Below are 18,002 nucleotides of genomic sequence, written 5' to 3' on the forward strand. Positions count from 1 at the left end.
TCTGCTTGCCCGAGGAACGCGAAGGGCGCGGGGGCAGCGCAGGGTTCCTGCCCGTGTCCAGCGCGCCGTCCTTCGCCGCGAGTCCGTCCTGCCTCCGCTCCTCTTACATCGTTACGTTCTTGTTAATTCTGACTTCTCAGCTGGTGACTTGTTTACTTTTATCACGAGTTGCCGGCTGGCTTGGCGGGCATGTGTAAGCCCTTTGCTTACAGCTCTGGCCTGGGCTGTGTGACCTGCTGGTAGGAAGTTGGAACAGCGTTTCGGTTTTACGTTCTGCTCTGCCTTGGTTTTTTGTTATATTGCCTTCCTGTGGCAGTGTTTTCGAACTTTGTTATGACGATTCGACTTTGGAAAAATCAATGTCAGCTACAAATGTTTCTTGCAGTGCAGTGAAGTCAAGAACAGTACTGGTGCCAGCCAGGAAATTAATAGTATCCAGAGACGAGACTAAGTTTAGTGCATGTTGTCTGTTTTGAGAAACAGCCTTGATACATGATAATCCGTGAATAAAAGCCGTTGCTGTATGCACTGGTGGTCTTCTTCCCCACCCCCCCAGCTTCCCAGCACAATCAATCTACTGGTGAGGATGTGCTGCAGCCTATTTCTGCCTGTGGGACTGCAGCCAGGAGCACAGCTTCTGCTGGCACCCATCAGGACACTTTCCCGTGTAGTAAAGTATGTGAAAGTGGCTGCACAAGAAAAGGCTAATTTTGAACTTGATTTTGTAGACAGATCTTCTCCTGATCTGCTCTGTAGCTCTCTGCGTTTGTGAACTAAGGCATGTTTTAACACATAGTTTTAATTAGGTAATTCCTTTTCTGGGCAGGTTCTGCTAAAATACATATTTGTTCTTTGGGAATGCTCGAAGTACATAAAATTCATCATATGCAATGACCTTTTTAGATGCATATTTTAAGTCTTTGAATAAGGATCTCGATTTTTAATTTTTTCTTTAATAGATAACCTAAGCATTGTTATGTTGTTTCATGCACTTTTGGGGGATTGTGCAGCAAGAGCTAAACAGATAAGTAACAGTATAACAGGTAATGCAACACTGTACATCTCACTCCTCTGTTTAGAAACCCTGCAGAAACAATTGGATTACCCAAAATTCTGGATTGCTTACAGTGTCTTCCTTTCTGCAGCCTAGAATGAGGTTAAGAGGACGTAATTTGTCACCAGTTATGATAATTTTGGCTTGTCCGTTTACTATAAATAAAGCAGAATACTTGATTTAGTTACTTTAATTCCAGTAGGAAATTAAGTTTTATGCTAAGTCAAAATTCTTGCAAGAAAGGCAGACTTAAAAAACACATGGAAGCTTGTTGGGATCTAAGCAGAAACAAAAAAAGGTTTTTTTCTCATCCTTCAAAGGTCTTGGGTTTTTTTTTTTGCTTTAATTGAATCTAGATGCTGGTATTTTTGTCTCCTCATGTGCTACTAACAAAGAATGCTGTTGTTTGTATGCATTTTTCTGCTTCTGTAAGAAATGTAAGAGTTTATATGTTAGGAAGTGTGTTGAAACAGTATTTCTCTAGTGTTTTAAATTTTGTTTTTTTAAATATTATCTAACGTGTTCTGAGTATAACAGTTTTCTTAGGCTCAGATATGGCAGTTTGAGCACTTCAGAAAATTGGAGGAGGAAACTTAGAATGTACTGCCTTAAAGTGTTTTTGTGGTTTCATTAGTTGCAGTAGCAATACCAGTGTGTTTCACCCAATAAACCTTGGGTGCTTTTTATGGTTATTAATTTAATATTCATATATAAATGTGAGACAGTACTAGGACCCTTATTTTGTGCTATTTAGGAAGACTGTGGAATGAAGCCTTTAAAACTTCAGGTATCTAGTGAAAAGTTAAGAAATTGGAGTGTTGTGGTATTCCTGCTCTGTTTGCATGGCAGTCTTTTTCTATGTACTGTTTCATGAGATACCCTAAACATCAGGTTTTTTTACAATGCAAGTAGAAAGTCTGAAGGCTTGCTTGAAGATTGCTGATTCAGAATTGTGTTAGTGAATGCTTGTGGTTTAGTGACTTTGCAATTTTTTTGCTTTCTTTGTTTTTAAGTGTTCTTGTGTTAGTTTTACCATTGGGCCTTGAATGGAATTACAGTTCACTCGCAAAGTGCAGGGAGCTATTTCATACTTGCTGGATCTTGTGTTCTGATTTCAAATAGCTTGTTGTTTGTGGGTTTTTTTAAGCTTCAGTTATTGGCATTGTCAACACAGATTTGATCTTGCTACTTTCTTTTTCCTGAAACTACAGCTCTGTTTGCTCTTATTTTATGGGCGAAAGCTTACTCGAGCTTTAAAGGAACATCTTCATGGTATGATCCTTTGAGACTCCAGTTCCCTCTGCTTTTTTTACTATTTCCTGCTTCCCCTATTTGTTTTTAATACTGTAGCTCCCTGGGAATAGGGATCAAACATCTTTTGAATCACTCATTTCCACTCATATTGGCTAGAGGCACTCTCATAAGAAGTTGTAGCTTGTACAGGTTCATTTGTTTTGGAAAGCGAAGCGGGTAGATCTGTTGCAATGCACAGAACTGTATGAACTACTACAAATGTCTGGACTGGTGGGATTATGTGCCACTGTGCAGCTTGGTGACTGACCTGAAATACCATGTAAAGGGACAGGATGCTCTTAAATATTTTTTTTTCAATGATGGCAAAACAGGAGATAGTTTTGAAGTTGCAAACTTCAGATCTGTAGAGATCTGAAACTCTTTTCTGATTCCTGGAGGTTAGTAATCCTGCATATGGACAGTAAAAATGCAAGTTGCGCAAGTTATTTGAACAAGTCACAGTTTGTTTGGGTTTCGTTGGGTTTTTTTTTTTTTTTGCTTTTTAGTCAGAAGTGGAAAGCAGTGTATTTTTATTGCCATAAATAGTCCCATGAGGTTAGAGTTCAGATATGTTAGGGAAAACTTTGGTGGGGAGCATAGTTACTGTGACTGTTACCATTGAAGACTCACACTTTTGAAGTGACTTGCTTGGAAACCTGCAGATGTGTAGTTTCTTGAAAGCTTAGGGTCAGTTTTCCAGTTTGAGCTTGAAGGGTGACGAGTCAGTCCTAGCAGTCCAGATTGTGCTCAGGTGGATATTTAAAAAAAGAAGTGAAAACCATGTGGAGTCTCTTGCTCATACTTTTTTGTCATCACAGAAACTGAATGGCTTGAGGCAGTGAGTCAAAATGATACAAAGAGCACTTCCTTTCTTGTTCCTTCAGACTGAGACTGGTACAGACAGGGAAGATGTTTGCAGACTTTCCTCCCTGCCCTTCCCTGCATTTTTAAAATTCAGAGTAATTGGACATTTTTCAGCCTCTTAAAGGGGAAAAAAAAAAAATACTCTTGAAGGAGCTGGTCTGCTGTTTAAATCCAGATACAGAGAGCTATCTGGATGGACTTAATACAAAAGGTCAATATGTGTTTTTTGGGGGGTTGGTCCTGAAGTTCAAGTCCAATCATACAAAGGATATTTCTGTAATACTTGGCAAGTAGTCTGTTTAGGGCTGGGAAAATGTATGTGGTAGATACCTGTACGTATTTTACTTGGTCTTTTGTGTTGAACAATAAAATATAAGAGGAGTACTTAAAAAATGATCAGTAGGGTATCCTAGTTTCTGACTACTTGGCAAGATTTCATCAGCTATTATCTGAACCTGAGGCAATGTCTGTGTAAAATCCATTTGTGCTGCAGTGCAACATAAACTAAAGGCCTGATCCAGAGTATGTTGTGACAGGGATGAGGTTAACAGTACCTGGACCTTTCATTTGCCTTATCTGTCAGCAGCTAACATGAAAACTTATGTTCTCAGTTCATGTTTTATGGAACATAACACTTAAACCCTTTTGAGCTTTAGTGCTCAAGTTGTTGAATCAAACTTGTCTGTGCAATTCTTATGCTGCAAAGAACTGCAACTTTTAAGAACCTTTAAGTATTGTGATCTTAAAGCAAGCATGCTAGAAGGAAGCTGTTAGTTGTTGGTGTTTTGTTGTCACTGAAAATAGGGTGGCTGACCATCCTTCTGGAAGTAGTGACTAGTATTGAAGCAATAGACTGAAAAATGTTGCCATGGTTAACTCCCTTAACACTGAAAGGGTGTCTTAAGTGCTTTCTGTTTACCTCCTCCTACTGTTATTTTTTCCTGTCAAATATAAGCCTCTTAGTAAACTTCCCGTATTTCTTTTTTGCAGTCTGTTGACTAGGAGTTGTACAAAATCATACGTCTCATTTTTTGTGAGTGTCATCTATTTCCAAATGATCTTTCTCTTATCTCTGAAGTTCTTCAGTGTTTCTCGTACAGGCAGACAGACAGCCTTTCATAATACTGTGTGTTGCTATTATTTTCACACAGAGAAAGGAAGAAGGTGCCTTGGATAGTCTGATGTCATGTAATAAGGAGGATAACTATCTTACTGTCCAGTGAAAATAAGTGTTGAACTGATTAGATTTTTTTTTAATGTTTTTCTTGCAGGAAGCAAAACCTTCAGCTGAAGACTTAGGAGACAAGAAAGAAGGGGAGTACATAAAACTCAAAGTCATTGGGCAGGTGAGTTTTTACATAAGAACTTGTTGATATTTGGTGGAGGTGTGAGGTTTTGTACTGTAGAAGTAAACAAACAAAAATTCATACTTGCACTTCTTCAGTGTAGATCCTTCCCTGCTGTAAATGACTTACCAATTGCCAATTTTCTTTAAAAGCTTGAGTGACTTACTCCTGTGATTCAGCATTTGGTTAGAATGATCCCTATCTTAAAACTAGGACATTAATTTATCCAAGGATATGAATTAAATATGTGGCAAAATTAATAACTTCAGGTGTCGAGAGTTCATTTAGTACACTAAGCATGAGATTAGCTTTCTTGGACGGACAGGAAGAGGATTTTGTTGGCTGGCATGTTGATAGATGTATAAGTCTGAATTCAAGTTGCATTGGAATGTTGATGTCAAGATCTTTCTTGAACAGAAATCCTTCTGTGCAAAGAACCTCTGGCTCACATGACTTAACTCATTATTGTTTATGGGAGTATTAATGCAATTACTGTGCTGTTGACTGGAGATGGATGACTTTAAGCAGGACTAACACAAACTAGCTTGCTTCTTGCTAGTTTAGTTAGCAATGATTATAACACATTCAGAAGCTAAACGTGACCCACATGCTTTTTGTACAGAATCTCTTGCAGTCTGTTTTGTCTGTAGCCATCTTGATAATTGTAGTTACTCATCTTATGGCTGATAGGCTATAGAATAATGAGACCTACAATTTTTCCTTAGGTTAGTGTTGTGTTGCCAAGTCTGCTGAGTATCCTAACTTCTGGATAATTACCTTAATTGGACAAGGTTTTGTATATATTTTGAGTTGCAAGCTTTAACTTGTGTCTTTTGGAATGTTAGAACAGAAGTTCTTGTGTTTGTATGTTTGTATTTCATAAGTATATCAGCTGAGGAAAGATGGAAGCACAGACTGAACCATGTATGGTTTTTAATACTTTTAAATAAAAAACCTTCATAGTGAGCCTAAGGCTATACTGTGCCATCTGTTCTGAACTGTGGAAGGCCATGATGAATTTAGTGAATGATACATCATCCTGAAGGCTCATTTTATCATGCACTGAGCTATGCATGGTGATAGTTAAACTGTATTCAATGTTAGTTTTGATTGTTCTTCTGAATGAAAGTCTTAAAATTTGCATAGATAAAGTAAGCAGTTACTACAAAGAGAGTAACTTCTTTCTTTTCTGTTCTTAGGACAGCAGTGAAATTCACTTCAAGGTGAAAATGACAACACATCTCAAGAAACTCAAAGAATCGTACTGTCAAAGACAGGTTTGTGAAGCAGTGACACTCTGCCTTTAAAAAGAAAATAAAGCCAAACACTTTAGCTGTACTTTTCTCACTTCTTTCAAATAAAGACATCTGTTGAGACAGTCAAACTTCTGTCTACTTATCATGGGGACAGGTATCTGGCAGTACAAATACTATGTATCTCAAAATTTATTTTGCCAAATAAAGGTATTTCTAGTTAAGACAGTTGCAAATTTGTAGTAGCAAGTTAGAATGACTGAAAATATACAATGGCTGCTCAGAAGGCATAGAAGTTACCTTTTAAACTGCCGAGGCATGCATTTATATTTACTGTAAAATCTGTCTCCAAGCAAAATTCCCTTAAAGCTGTAGAATGTTTAGGGTAAGAAAAAGCAGCCTTAGGCATTGTTACAGCTGTAATATGTTAATTGATTAGTACTAGTTGTTATGCCCTAAGGTAAAGGAATCTGCAACATTAATTGTGAATGTAGGTAAAGTCTTCATTTCAGATGCTATGGCAGATATTATGGACTCACTGATGCTGCTTCCAGAAGCCCTGGCCTAGTTTATCCCCAGCTTTGGGGATAGATGCCTTGTGTGATCTTTTCTTGAGTAACTGTGTTGGTATTCACTTCAGGAAATATAAGAAATAATACTTTATTTTTTGTCAGAATGGCTTGGGGAAAGTGGAACTGGTGAATTGAACTCTTCTTTTATAGAATGTGTTCTTTTTTGCTGTCCTTCTGGAGTAGGAGGAAAGAAAAGATCAAACACCAGAGATTTTGTAGCCAAGTCTAAAAAATTAAACTTTTTTTCATTTGAAAAACTTGAAATTTTAAAGTCAGATTTTAGAAATAATCATACATGAGTATTACTGAGTGATGAAAATGTATGTATGTGGACTTTTTTTTTTTTTACAAAATAAGTTAATGTTTGAATGAATCTGTCTTCTGTGCTGAATTCTGGATTGTCTTGTTTTCCTTCAGCAGTAGTCAATACTGTTTTTGGTGTCAAGTAGCTCTTCTCTGGTAAAGGAACTGTGACCATGCCTTCCAAGTTTGCCAGAGAGGTTGTTGGAATACTGTGAAGAGCTGGGTTTTTCCTGTGGATTTTTCTATGTAGTTATTTGCAAGCAATATTTCAGATCTAATTGATGTGCAAGCCAGGTCATATTTCACTTGTGTTTTTTTTTTGCTCATAACTTGAGAGAGAAGAAAAAAGTGTTTGCCTTATCTATTGAGGTGGAGTATGATATTCTGCTGTAATACAGGCACACCATGTAATAGGCATACTGTAATTTTATTTTATTTATCATTGGGATGTTCCTATCTCCCTGTTTGGTGTTTCTTTTTTGCCTCACTCAGCTCTTTTTTGTAGAGCTTTTGCAGAACTGAAAACAGTAAAGGTTACTATTCCTACCTGTTGTGGTAGGAGTTCATGAAGTAAACATAGTGTTCCTTTAATAAGGGTGATATGCAGTTCAGAAAAAAACCAGGACCTTCATGTGTAATGTTGTCTCAGAAGAGAGGGTGTAGTCAGTATGTAATTTGTGAAGAAAAAAAATGACAAGGGGAAAAAAGCTAAGGAAACTTCCAGGCTGTTGAGGTAGAATTCCAGTGAGACTTTAGAATAAATAAGTTTCAGTACTGTCATGTTCTTTGAGTCACTTTGTCATCTGCACAGTTGCAAAAGAATAGCTGAGCTCCCTGCATAACAGGAACTAACATTTGACTTTCACATGTGGTGTTTTCATTGAAAATGTTGTGCTTATAAATCCATACAAGTTTCAGTAAGTTTTTTTTCTTGTACATCTGTTTCTTTTTCTAGGGTGTTCCAATGAATTCACTCAGGTTCCTCTTCGAGGGTCAGAGAATTACTGATAATCATACCCCCAAGGAGGTGAGTTTTTTTCCTAGAAAAAGTGCTGCACAGTTCACTAGAGAAACTGAATATCAAATTGGCTAGTTTCTCTGTTCTGCTAGACTGTTAAATAGAATGAAGGTGTTAAATAGAAAGATAGCCAACTTTTTGGACTATACTTAGTTAAATACAGTCTTAATTTGTTTGTCTCACTACAATCTATAATAAGGATGGTATGCAGTTCAGAAGGAGACCAATTGAATCTTCATGTTGTCTCTGAAGAATGTAGTCACTGCTTATCAGAGAAAAAAATCTAATGGAACTTCCCAGTTCTTGAGCTAGAACTTCAGCGTGACTTTGGAATAACTGTTTTTAGTTCACATTTATTAGATTGAAGTGTAAGTAAACAGAAGTCAGGTTACTTCTGATGTTCAGTGACTTCCACCAATTGTTATGACAAAGCAGGAAGGAACACTTGTGTTTATGGCCTGAAAAATCAGAAACTTATGTACTGTTTTGAATGAAATTGAATAAGTTGCCCTCTTTGAGAGCACAGTTGTAAACAGGCTTTAGGTTTTAGCTATCTTGTGAGCTGGTAGTGTGCTATATGTAATACATGTGGCTGTACAACTGGTGCATGTACTATGGCGTTGGTTACATTTCTATGCATCCGATGCCCAAGAAGGGATTTAGAGAAAAGTAAAGCTAGCAGCTTCCAGGCTGATACATACTGCTCACAATCAGATTTAGACTTCAGTGATAAAGCTTTTCCTTTGACTGAGATATGTAAGACTGAAGGAAAAGGATGAAAAATCAGGAGTGTTGGTTAGTGAGATGGTGACTGAAGTTTTTTTTCACCCCTTTGAACTGTGATGGGACAGAGGAACAAAACATTGTATAACTTGTCTAGGAGCTGCTCTGATTTCAGCATGCCAGATTTATAACAATTATATGCTGTCTTTTCTCTGTTCTCACAGCTGGGGATGGAGGAGGAAGATGTGATTGAAGTTTATCAGGAACAGACGGGGGGTCACTCAACAGTTTAGATCCTTCTGTTTGTTTTCTTCCCCCTTAATCCTTTTTTATTTTTAAATAATAGTTCTTTTGTAATGTGGTGTTCAACACTGAATTGAAACTGGCACCCCATCTCTGGGAGTTTATTTTCAAGCCTCTGGTATTTTGAATTCTCGTGCTCATTATACACTATTGTTTCTGTTTTCATTGTGCTGAACTTTTGTGACCCAGCTGCAACCCTGCTCCCCTCTTCCCTTCTGCCCCCCCACTTTAGAAATACACGTACACACATGCATTTGTATGTTCACTAGGTTCGTGCAATTTCAGGCACGAAGGCTGTAAGATCTGCCAGGTGGGCGAGTGTTCTTAATGACTTCCATATCTGCCCTGAAGTTTTGATGTGTGACTGTTTCACTCCTGGACTATAACTTTCAGTGCGAGATGAAGTTTTTCAGAGAACTAAACTGTGGAGAAATTGTGTATCCATAACTCAGAGCTATTTTGCTTAAATTGTGCTGATGGCCCAACAAAGAAGATTTACCAAGTCTGAAATGGAAAAGCTAGAACTGTTGTCATCTGTACTTTGCTCCAGAGATGGATTTGCTGAAGACATAAAATTGAAAACCCTAATTATTTTTAAGTCTTGCCAGAAGAGCCCAGAAGCATTTTAACTTCATATAGCAATTAGTACAGGCAAGTATTCATGCAAGAATGTTCACAGCACACAACTGGTGTTACTTTGACACTCTTGTTTGTACCTTTTGGCCTGGGACGTGGGTTTTGAATGGACATTGTCTGTACCAGCTTCATTTAAAATAAACAAGAAAAACAATTTTATAAAACAACTTGTATTTTCTTTTCAAATGTTTGAAAATTAGCAAAACTATAAAAACTTATAATTAGGGCATGCTTTTCTAGAAACTATACTTTGAAGCCAGAAAAAAAAGTGCTCTGTAAATATACCTAATTTTAAAACAAATTACTTTTTTCGACTTGCCACAGTAAAATCCTTGATTTGCTTGGTTTGCAGGTGACTATTTGAGACTACTAGCTATTTATTTTCTTGTTGGAGAATATTCACATACAGTTACATACATCTTCACTTCATGAACAAAAAGTAAACTAAAAATGCAACTTGAAAGGAAATATAAAGATGTTTTTAATGTCTACATTCCATAGGATCATAGTACCATTACATAATCTCCCGATGATGGATGACATGGAAGAATCATTATAGTTCATCTGGCATCATGAGGGTCCACTTCATGGGATAGCTAGTTGAAGTTTCTAAATGTTCAGTTTGAGAATGTGTTACTCTATAAAAGTTCAGATAGGAGGCTAGGGGCAGGGTGGTATGGAGAGAGTGTTTCTGCACTGTCCCTTTCTGCAGATAAATAGGATTTTTTTTCTGATTTGGTTTGCTAAATCAAGTTCACTTTGAATTCCAGCTTCTTTTAAAGACACACTAGTGCTGGCATACTTGGAAGAAATTGCAGATTTTGAATTACTAGTTTTTATGGCACTTGCTGTTAAAGCTAGAAATGCATTTTCTCTCAAGCTTGTGGGTTTTTGTCCTGTTTCTGATTTAGTAATGCTTTTGTACACATAGTTGCGCTAAGCAATTTTTTAAAGATTAAAAGTTTTGTTTACAAAATGTCAGAATATAGGGTTTTCTTCAATATTCTATGTAATTCATTTCTTAGGGGGCAAGAGGGATTGCTACTGTGATGTAGAACAACATGGCTTCTTTGCACTTATTTCTGATGGCTTTTTTAGAATACTAAATATATCTGCTTCACAACTCCAGAAATAAAACAGCCTTGTGATTATTATCAGATTATCTTTAAATTTGCATAATGCTCTTATTAGTAGACAAATTCCCATTATCCCTCCTCTGCAAGTTATGAACTGACGTGCAGGGGACAGCAGTTTACTCAGGTCACTGGAAGCTGAAAGTGGAACTAGGAACAGAATCCAGATCCTCTGGTTTTAATGCTAGTGCTCTAATTGCAACATCACTTTTCTTTGCTTCTTACTGTTCACTCTTCCAGATCTGTTATACATGCTCATTTATATCAGCTTTCTAGCTGAAGCACTGCATTTAGTTCTCTTGAGACTATGGAGGAGGGTTTCCTGCAGAATGCAGCTTCAGTAGGATGAAGCTCAAGGCGAAGATTTCTTTTTATTGTGTAACCTTGTCCTAAAATACATCTCTCTATAGAGTGGATACGGTATCAGTGGCAACCTGATCTGACCTCTTTCTCAGACTACTGTGAAGCCTCAGAGAGCTGAAGCCTCAGTGGAGCTGCTGGTCTAAAACAACATCTATACTAATAACTTGATAGAACAGTAATAATAGAAACTGTACTCTGCCTCAAAGATTAGTATTGAGAACTTCATGTAGAGTGATAAGATGGACATGCTGCACAGATGCAATAGTACCTTTTTAAGGAAGCTTATTCTTGGAAGTTGTGCATTGAAAAAAACCTGAAGTTTGAAGTCAAGGAGCAGACAGGCTTGAATTTCATTTCTCTGGAGGAATTAATACTATTCAGAGTTTCTTCCTGGAAAGATGGTCTGGAGTAGAATATTTAAACCACTCATAACTTTGAAGTACATGATTGGAGGTCAAGTTGGCCTTTGTATGTGGGAGAAAAAAATCTTTTTTCTTCTTGCAATTTTTCTTTGTTTGTTTACATGATTACCTGCATATTAGAAGAATTGAGTTCCACTGTTGATGGTGGGAGAATTAAAGCATCTTCACTGAATCAGTTATTCTTGCTTTATTTCTAATTGTGAAATTAATACATTTAATTATGATGGCATATAAAAGCTGTATTGATAAGTGCTTTACAAAATTATTAGTCTCAAAAGATTTTTTTAAGCTGATGTGTTTAAAGGATTTGTGTAGTCTCCTTAAGTATGAATATATGTCCATGATCATCAGTTGGACAAAAAGGTGGTTTTAAGTTAATTGTGTAAATGCTGGCATGATTTGAATGTCAGTTAGGATGTCAAATAATGCTAGAGCTTAAAGTCTGCCAGAAATTTTTACTAATCATATGTTGGTTTAGAAACACTATAATATATACTAGTTTTAAACTTTTCCTACTTGAAATTGAAATTACTTTAAATAATACAATGCTAAAATATTTGTGCTGACCTGTGTCTTTTGTATGTACTTCTGATTTATTGCTTTGCAGGTAAATTTTCTTAAATGGGAAGATCAGCTTCTGAGGCACCACAGAGAACTATAGGAGTTACGAAGTTGGAAGTAAACTGATTTTGTTTTGCTTTAAGACTTGATGCAGATTTAATGAAGTTCAATTTAGACTGCAAAAATTGGGTGTTATTTTCCACAGGAGACTCTAGAGGAACTGCAATATTAATTGAATCTATAAATGTTATACTTCCTTATGTTAGATAGTATTAGAGAAGCAGAAAATAAGATAAACCTGATTGATGAGAAGGAGTTCTTACCTTGCTATAGTTTCTCTATTGTCTTATTGTTGCTACTGAAATGTAGCCTTTTCTTAAACAGTAGCATGCTTATTGCAGTGTGTTGGTTTGGAAGATGCCTCCAAGAGTCAGCAATGAGGTTTTCAGACCTTTTGTAAACTCATAGTTCCATTTTCTTTATTAACACAGAATGGACCAAAGAATCTATATTCTGGCATCTCAACAGGTCTGTCTGGATTAATTTTTACTAGTTGATGGAATGTGACTTAATTGCTGTCAATAGGATGGATGCACAGACTACTGTTGCAGTCTGGGAAAATAATTTGTGAATGAGTTGCACCTATCTTGAACATTGTTCCTCTTTAGAATTGATTGGAACATTTAATTAGACTGGAACTGAAAGAGCTCATTACAATTATCTACTCCTGGTATCAAGCATTTATTTATTCTTTTGTATGATTTTCAGGCCTCATTTTTCAAGCGGCTGAAAGAAGAAACCTTCATGGACAAGGAACATCTTGAGTGTGTTCTAGTCTGGAAACTTCTATTAGTGGTGCTCATTGGAACTGCAGATGTTCAGATCTGCTCTTTGCCTGCGAACAGTGTTAAAGTGGATTGCAGACACAGGACAGAATTCCTGCTTGGGTTAGAAAGCTGGAGCTTTGACTTGAAACCTACACACTCAACTCGTTGCTGGTTCACTGGTAGTTTCTTTGACTTTGCCACAGTGCATTCTGAGGCACTGAGCCTGGACAGGAGATTGGACTTCCTTGAGGGGGGTGGCTTTGAGGAAGGTTTGGAATAGGTTGGAAGAAAATGTTGGCTTATGCTAATACAGTCTCATGGGCCAGAATGTTCTCCTGTCACAACAGTATGAATTGGGCAAGCAGGAGATGGTTATTCCTGCTTAGCTGTAGTTTTCATGTATCCTTTTATTTCTGCTACTCCTTTGTGCCTGACAAATTGATCTAGGTTTCCCTTAAGAAGGCCAATTATGCAATTCAGTGTTGTAGTATGTGATATACAGACTCCCTGTGTTATGAGGTGCTGGTAGGAATGAGTTCTGGAAGCACGTGATGGTGGGGTTTTCTCTGATGGACTGCGTAAAAGTAATAATAGTTAAGATAAACAGGGAAATCTAGTTGGGATTTTTTTCTGTAGCCTAAATAGATCTTAGAAACTCATAGAACATATACAGATAACATTTATGTGAATTGCTGATGGAATTTGGGATAACAGAAATCTGGTTAAACAGGAAAAGAACTGCATTGTGTCTTGGGAGTTCTAATTGAAGGCAGCTTAACTAACTCCTGAGGTGCTGATGCTTCTCTTTAGTGTTAACTGCACTGATGGTACTTCTGACTACAGAAGTAATTTTGTATAGTCTGGCACTAAGTGTAAAGATATTACTGAGAAGAAAAATAACTTCACTCTTAATGGCTACATACCTGATGAAAAGCTGGCTTTGTGTATTTGCTTCTTCTAGAGCTAGTCTAGCATCTTCCCCTTTCTTCATCTCGTCCTCAGCCTCATATCTTCTCCTAGTTTCTTCTTTTGTACTCCAGGTGGTGTTCTGCTGTCATCACCAGCTCCTTTTTATATGCATTTTTCTGCCTCTTAGGAACATGACCAACTAGTAGTTGCTCACATGCTTCCTATTTAGGAAATGTTTTTTAGCAATTAAAAATAAAAATAAAATTTTGTTAAAATACTGGCATTATGAGTATTTAATATTGTCGCAAATGTGAGTTTGTCATATATTGTAATTGGATTTTTAAAAATCTGTTTGGCATTTAGTTCAAGCCTTCCTCTGCAACTGTTTATCAGAAGTAGAATATATATATTTATACTATGTAGCTATTGGGACTCTGGCTTTCAGAGAAGATATATAATGAAAACAAGAAATTAACAGATGTAGCATGAAGTTCTTATTGCTAGCATCTTGCAGTTGCATTGTAGCTAGCATGTGGAGTTTCTCCAGGCTGCAGGGACTGTGGAGGAGGGGACTATTGTTACTGTACCTGTCTCATAGAGAAGGAACAGCTGAGGTACTGCAAGTTTGGGACTTTTGGAGTTGTAGGAATTCTATGCCAGAGTCAGGCTAAGTCTATGCCTTTACTGGAAATCATCCATTTGGTTGAATGATCTGCAGCTTTTCATCAGAGAAGACCGATAGGACAAGGGGTAATGGTTTTAAACGGGGAGAGGGGAGATTTAAGTTAGAAATTAGGAAGATACTCTTCACTATAAGGGTGGTGAGGAACTGGAATGGGTTACCCAGGGATGTTGTTGATGCCCCATCCCTGGAGGTTTTGAAGGCCAGGTTGGATGAGGTTTTGTGCAACCTGATCTAGTGGTGGGGTTCCCTGCTCCCGGCAGGGGGTTGGAACCTGGTGATCTTTAAGGTCCCTTCCAACCTTAATAATTCTATGATTTAAGTAAGCGTTAGTCTTTTTACAGACCACCTGCTTGTTGTTCCACTAGCTGTCTATTCTGGAACTGCAGAAGCTTTCTGTGATAATCCTGCTGCTGCCAAATGCATTCTTCCACTACTTCCTCTAATTGCAACTTCTCTGCTGCCGCCTCCTCCTGGAGTCTCCATTCTTCTAATATCTGTTTCTGTAAACGAAAATGTAAGTTATTAATTGCTATTGCAACTTTGGTTTTGCAAGACATTCTTGCCAGAAGAAGAGCATGTTCTAGCCCAAAGAGTTAAGCAGATTTCCAAAGCAAAGGGGAGAGAAATTAGAAATAGAGAGATGCTGGTTAGCGACACTTAATGTATGTCTGGCTGGTTCTGCAAGTTAGTATTAAAAAATTAATTACTGTCTACTTTTCTTCATACTGTCTGTAAGGGAACAAAAGCTTGCATTATAATTTTAACATGAGTGCTTTTGAGGAGGACATGAGAACCATAAGATACGAAGACACATACAAGGGATGGAGAAGAGCACAGGACAGCTAGGAAAGTTCAGAGAACAAGAGCTGGATGAAAAAAATGGTATGCAAATTTGTGGAACAAGAACATAAACCCAGAACAAGAACCCAGGCTATGCAATAAGCAAGGAGACAATGGAAAGCCATGGCTGAGATTTAGATGTAAACAGAATGGCAGTCAAAATAAGCTATTCTTGCAGGAGGATTCAAACTGTAAGCAAGGATTGTGAATGGAAGTCAAGGTGGTACATGAAGCAAAGGGAATATTCTCCTTATTTTGGGAACGGGAGGTTAAGGACAATCAAGCTAAAGGTCTGCTTCAGTGAGTGTTATTAGGATAATTTCCAAACTATCTTGGGGTTCTCAGTTCAGCAGTTTGATTTGAATGCCTACTTGCTTTCCCTGAAGTTAAGCAGGGCATGGCACTAATATCGAAAAATGCTTTATAATTCAGTTTTGTCCTTTATTTTCAGCCATCTGATTAAAACCTGCTACTTTTACAAATCTGGTTCTTGCGAATAGTTGTGACCAGGGGATACCCTCCACAGTGTTCAGCCATTTCTAGGTAGGCTGCAGTTCTGCAAAATCGTCCAAGGAGGCCGCTGTTTTCCCCAGTAAATGCCGTTCGTACTGAAAAAGTGTAACGGGAGCAAAGCAGTAAGATGGTGTCAGAATGTGTTTTTTGTAAGCAGAATATTTTTTAAAGTGAGCAGAAATGTGGCATTTATGTTACATCAGGGCTTGTTCCTGACACTGATGGGTTTGCTAGAGCTTTGCCTTAAGTATTTGCTTTATTTTGTTTTCCCTAAAGCTATGTCAGCAGAGGTAAAGTGTAGAAGTGCTCTTACTGCCTTTTTTTTGGTGTGTGTAGCACAAAATTATTGTATTATTAAGGAATAACCTACATTGTTATGAAATGCATTTGTAAGTATGTAGATGTAACCGTGTGGTGGGTTTTGGCTGGGGGAATGCTCAGTAAAGGTTTTGGTGCTTTATAGAAAGAAAGTGTGGAATATCTTCATGAACTCACTGTAAGCTAGGTACAGCTGGTTGAAAAACTGAATTTGTTTAATGACTGATTTTTCATTAATGAGTTGAAATAATGTCATTTTAGAATGGACTCTATTCAGAGCAATTACAAATGGATGAAAGTATTAAAAATTAAGTGAAATAAGTAGACATACACTCAAAACTAATGAAAACACTAGTATGCTGCTAAAAGATGGAACTTTATGTATGCACATGTTTCAGGTGAAAATGTCTGATGTTATCCTCTAGTTTGGAATTTGCTTGGGGGTACTGGATTAGTTGGCTGGCTACTTTATGCTCTTATGTGTTATTAGTCCTCCCTTAGAAAATGCTTTGTTATATATGTTTCTTCATGCTGGAACATTGATGTATTTGGATGTGTATGCCTGGCTGACAAAAAGCAAAGCAAAGTCTCTATAGTAGTTCTGTGTAATCATTCTGTTCAAATATTTCCTTATCAAATTAGAACTTGTTCACACTAACCACATCTCCTCTTGGCTCCTCTGTTCCATTTCCACATCTGCCTTTACTTCTTCCATTTCTTCTTGCTGCACTTTCCACTTCTGTTGGTTTTGCTTCTTCCTCTTCTCCATTTGTAGCTGCTGCCTTTCTGCCTTTTCTACTCTTACTTTTTCCAGTGCAGAATTTTCTTCTTGCCATTTTTCAGAAGGAATCTGAACCGGAATATAATAAATAATGTATGCAAAGTTTACATTCTGTGAATGATTATTTATCTATTATTAATTGAGATTTAAAATTATTTTAAAAGTTACATTTTATATGCTTAAGTAGATATGACTTATGTGAGACTTTCCCTGTTACTGTGACCAACAGTGGTTTTTTCTCTATGTGGTAAATATTTTACTATTTTCTTCCTGTAGTTACTCTCCTTTGTGATATCTGATGACTCTTAGGTTAATTTCCAAGTATTTAGTATCCCAATAAGTTGCTACTTAAGCTATATTCTCTGAACCTCTGGAAACTTCATATTTTCTCCTGGATTTTTTCTACATGTTTTGAAGTTGTGATACATGAGGGAGCAGGCATGGAGGTTTCAGGTAGTGCTGAAGAAGAGCATGCTCTAAGGAAACAGGTAATGTCTAAAAAAGCTTAAAAGTCAGGTAGCTGACCTATCAAATAGAGGATCACTACTGTGAAATGGGAAGGCTACTGTCAGTATTTCCCCCATTCTAAACTATTTTCAGGAGCTGCAGGGATTTAAGATGACTCCTTACCGAAGGGCTGTAAAGAATTACATGTGAACAGGAGCCTGCCTGGCAGGGAGTTATGTATCTGAAGCTCCAGTTGGTAGGAAGGACAGCTTGGGACCTGCCTGGCTGGAGAAAGAGGTTGACTGGGTTAGGTGAGGAACCAGCACCGTTCTTGCCCTTGGGGAAGACCTGAAGGAGGGGGCTTGTGTGTTGCTGTGGGGCCTGGCTTGGGCTCATCCACTGCTCCTGTCACACTCAGCCAGGCTCTGAGGTACTGGCTGCTCGGGCCTGCCGTGACATGGCAGAGGGGGCTGCTCCTTGCCTTCCCCTCCTCAGGTTAACCTGCCAGAAAGCTTTTAAGAGTGATGGCTTCATCCCACCCCTGTGTGCATCATGCTCAGGCAAACAAGCAAAACAAAGCAAAGCCTGTTGCTAATGAGAATAACCTAGTGTGGCAGTGACCTGAGCTTGGCTATGCTTGTGCTTGGGATGAAAAACGACCCAGGCCTGCTGACGAGCAGTGTGTGGTAAGGGGCAGCCCGAGGGGCCGGGTCTTGTGTGGAGAGGTGCTGCCCTGCCGGGCTGCGGGGCTGCTGGGGTGAGAAGCCGGAGATAGGAGCCTCCTGCGCCGTGCACTGGGAGAGAGCCGCTCCCGCTGCCCCTCCCAGGCGCCGGGCGT

At 38.1% G+C, this 18,002-nt stretch overlaps 1 protein-coding gene across 1 annotated transcript; it reads left to right on the top strand.

Annotated features, from left to right (window-relative positions):
* Nucleotides 1-4,467: 4,467 nt before the first annotated feature.
* On the top strand, nucleotides 4,468-9,547 carry SUMO1 (small ubiquitin-like modifier 1). Its single transcript, XM_010007331.1, has 4 exons — nucleotides 4,468-4,557; nucleotides 5,757-5,834; nucleotides 7,641-7,712; nucleotides 8,651-9,547. The coding sequence occupies exons 1-4, from the start codon at nucleotides 4,468-4,470 to the stop codon at nucleotides 8,717-8,719; spliced, it is 309 nt and encodes a 102-aa protein (XP_010005633.1). The 3' UTR covers nucleotides 8,720-9,547.
* Nucleotides 9,548-18,002: the final 8,455 nt, after the last annotated feature.

The sequence above is a fragment of the Chaetura pelagica genome, unplaced genomic scaffold (assembly GCF_000747805.2).
Source record: "Chaetura pelagica isolate M959 unplaced genomic scaffold, ChaPel_1.0 scaffold21, whole genome shotgun sequence".
NCBI lineage: Eukaryota > Metazoa > Chordata > Aves > Apodiformes > Apodidae > Chaetura > Chaetura pelagica.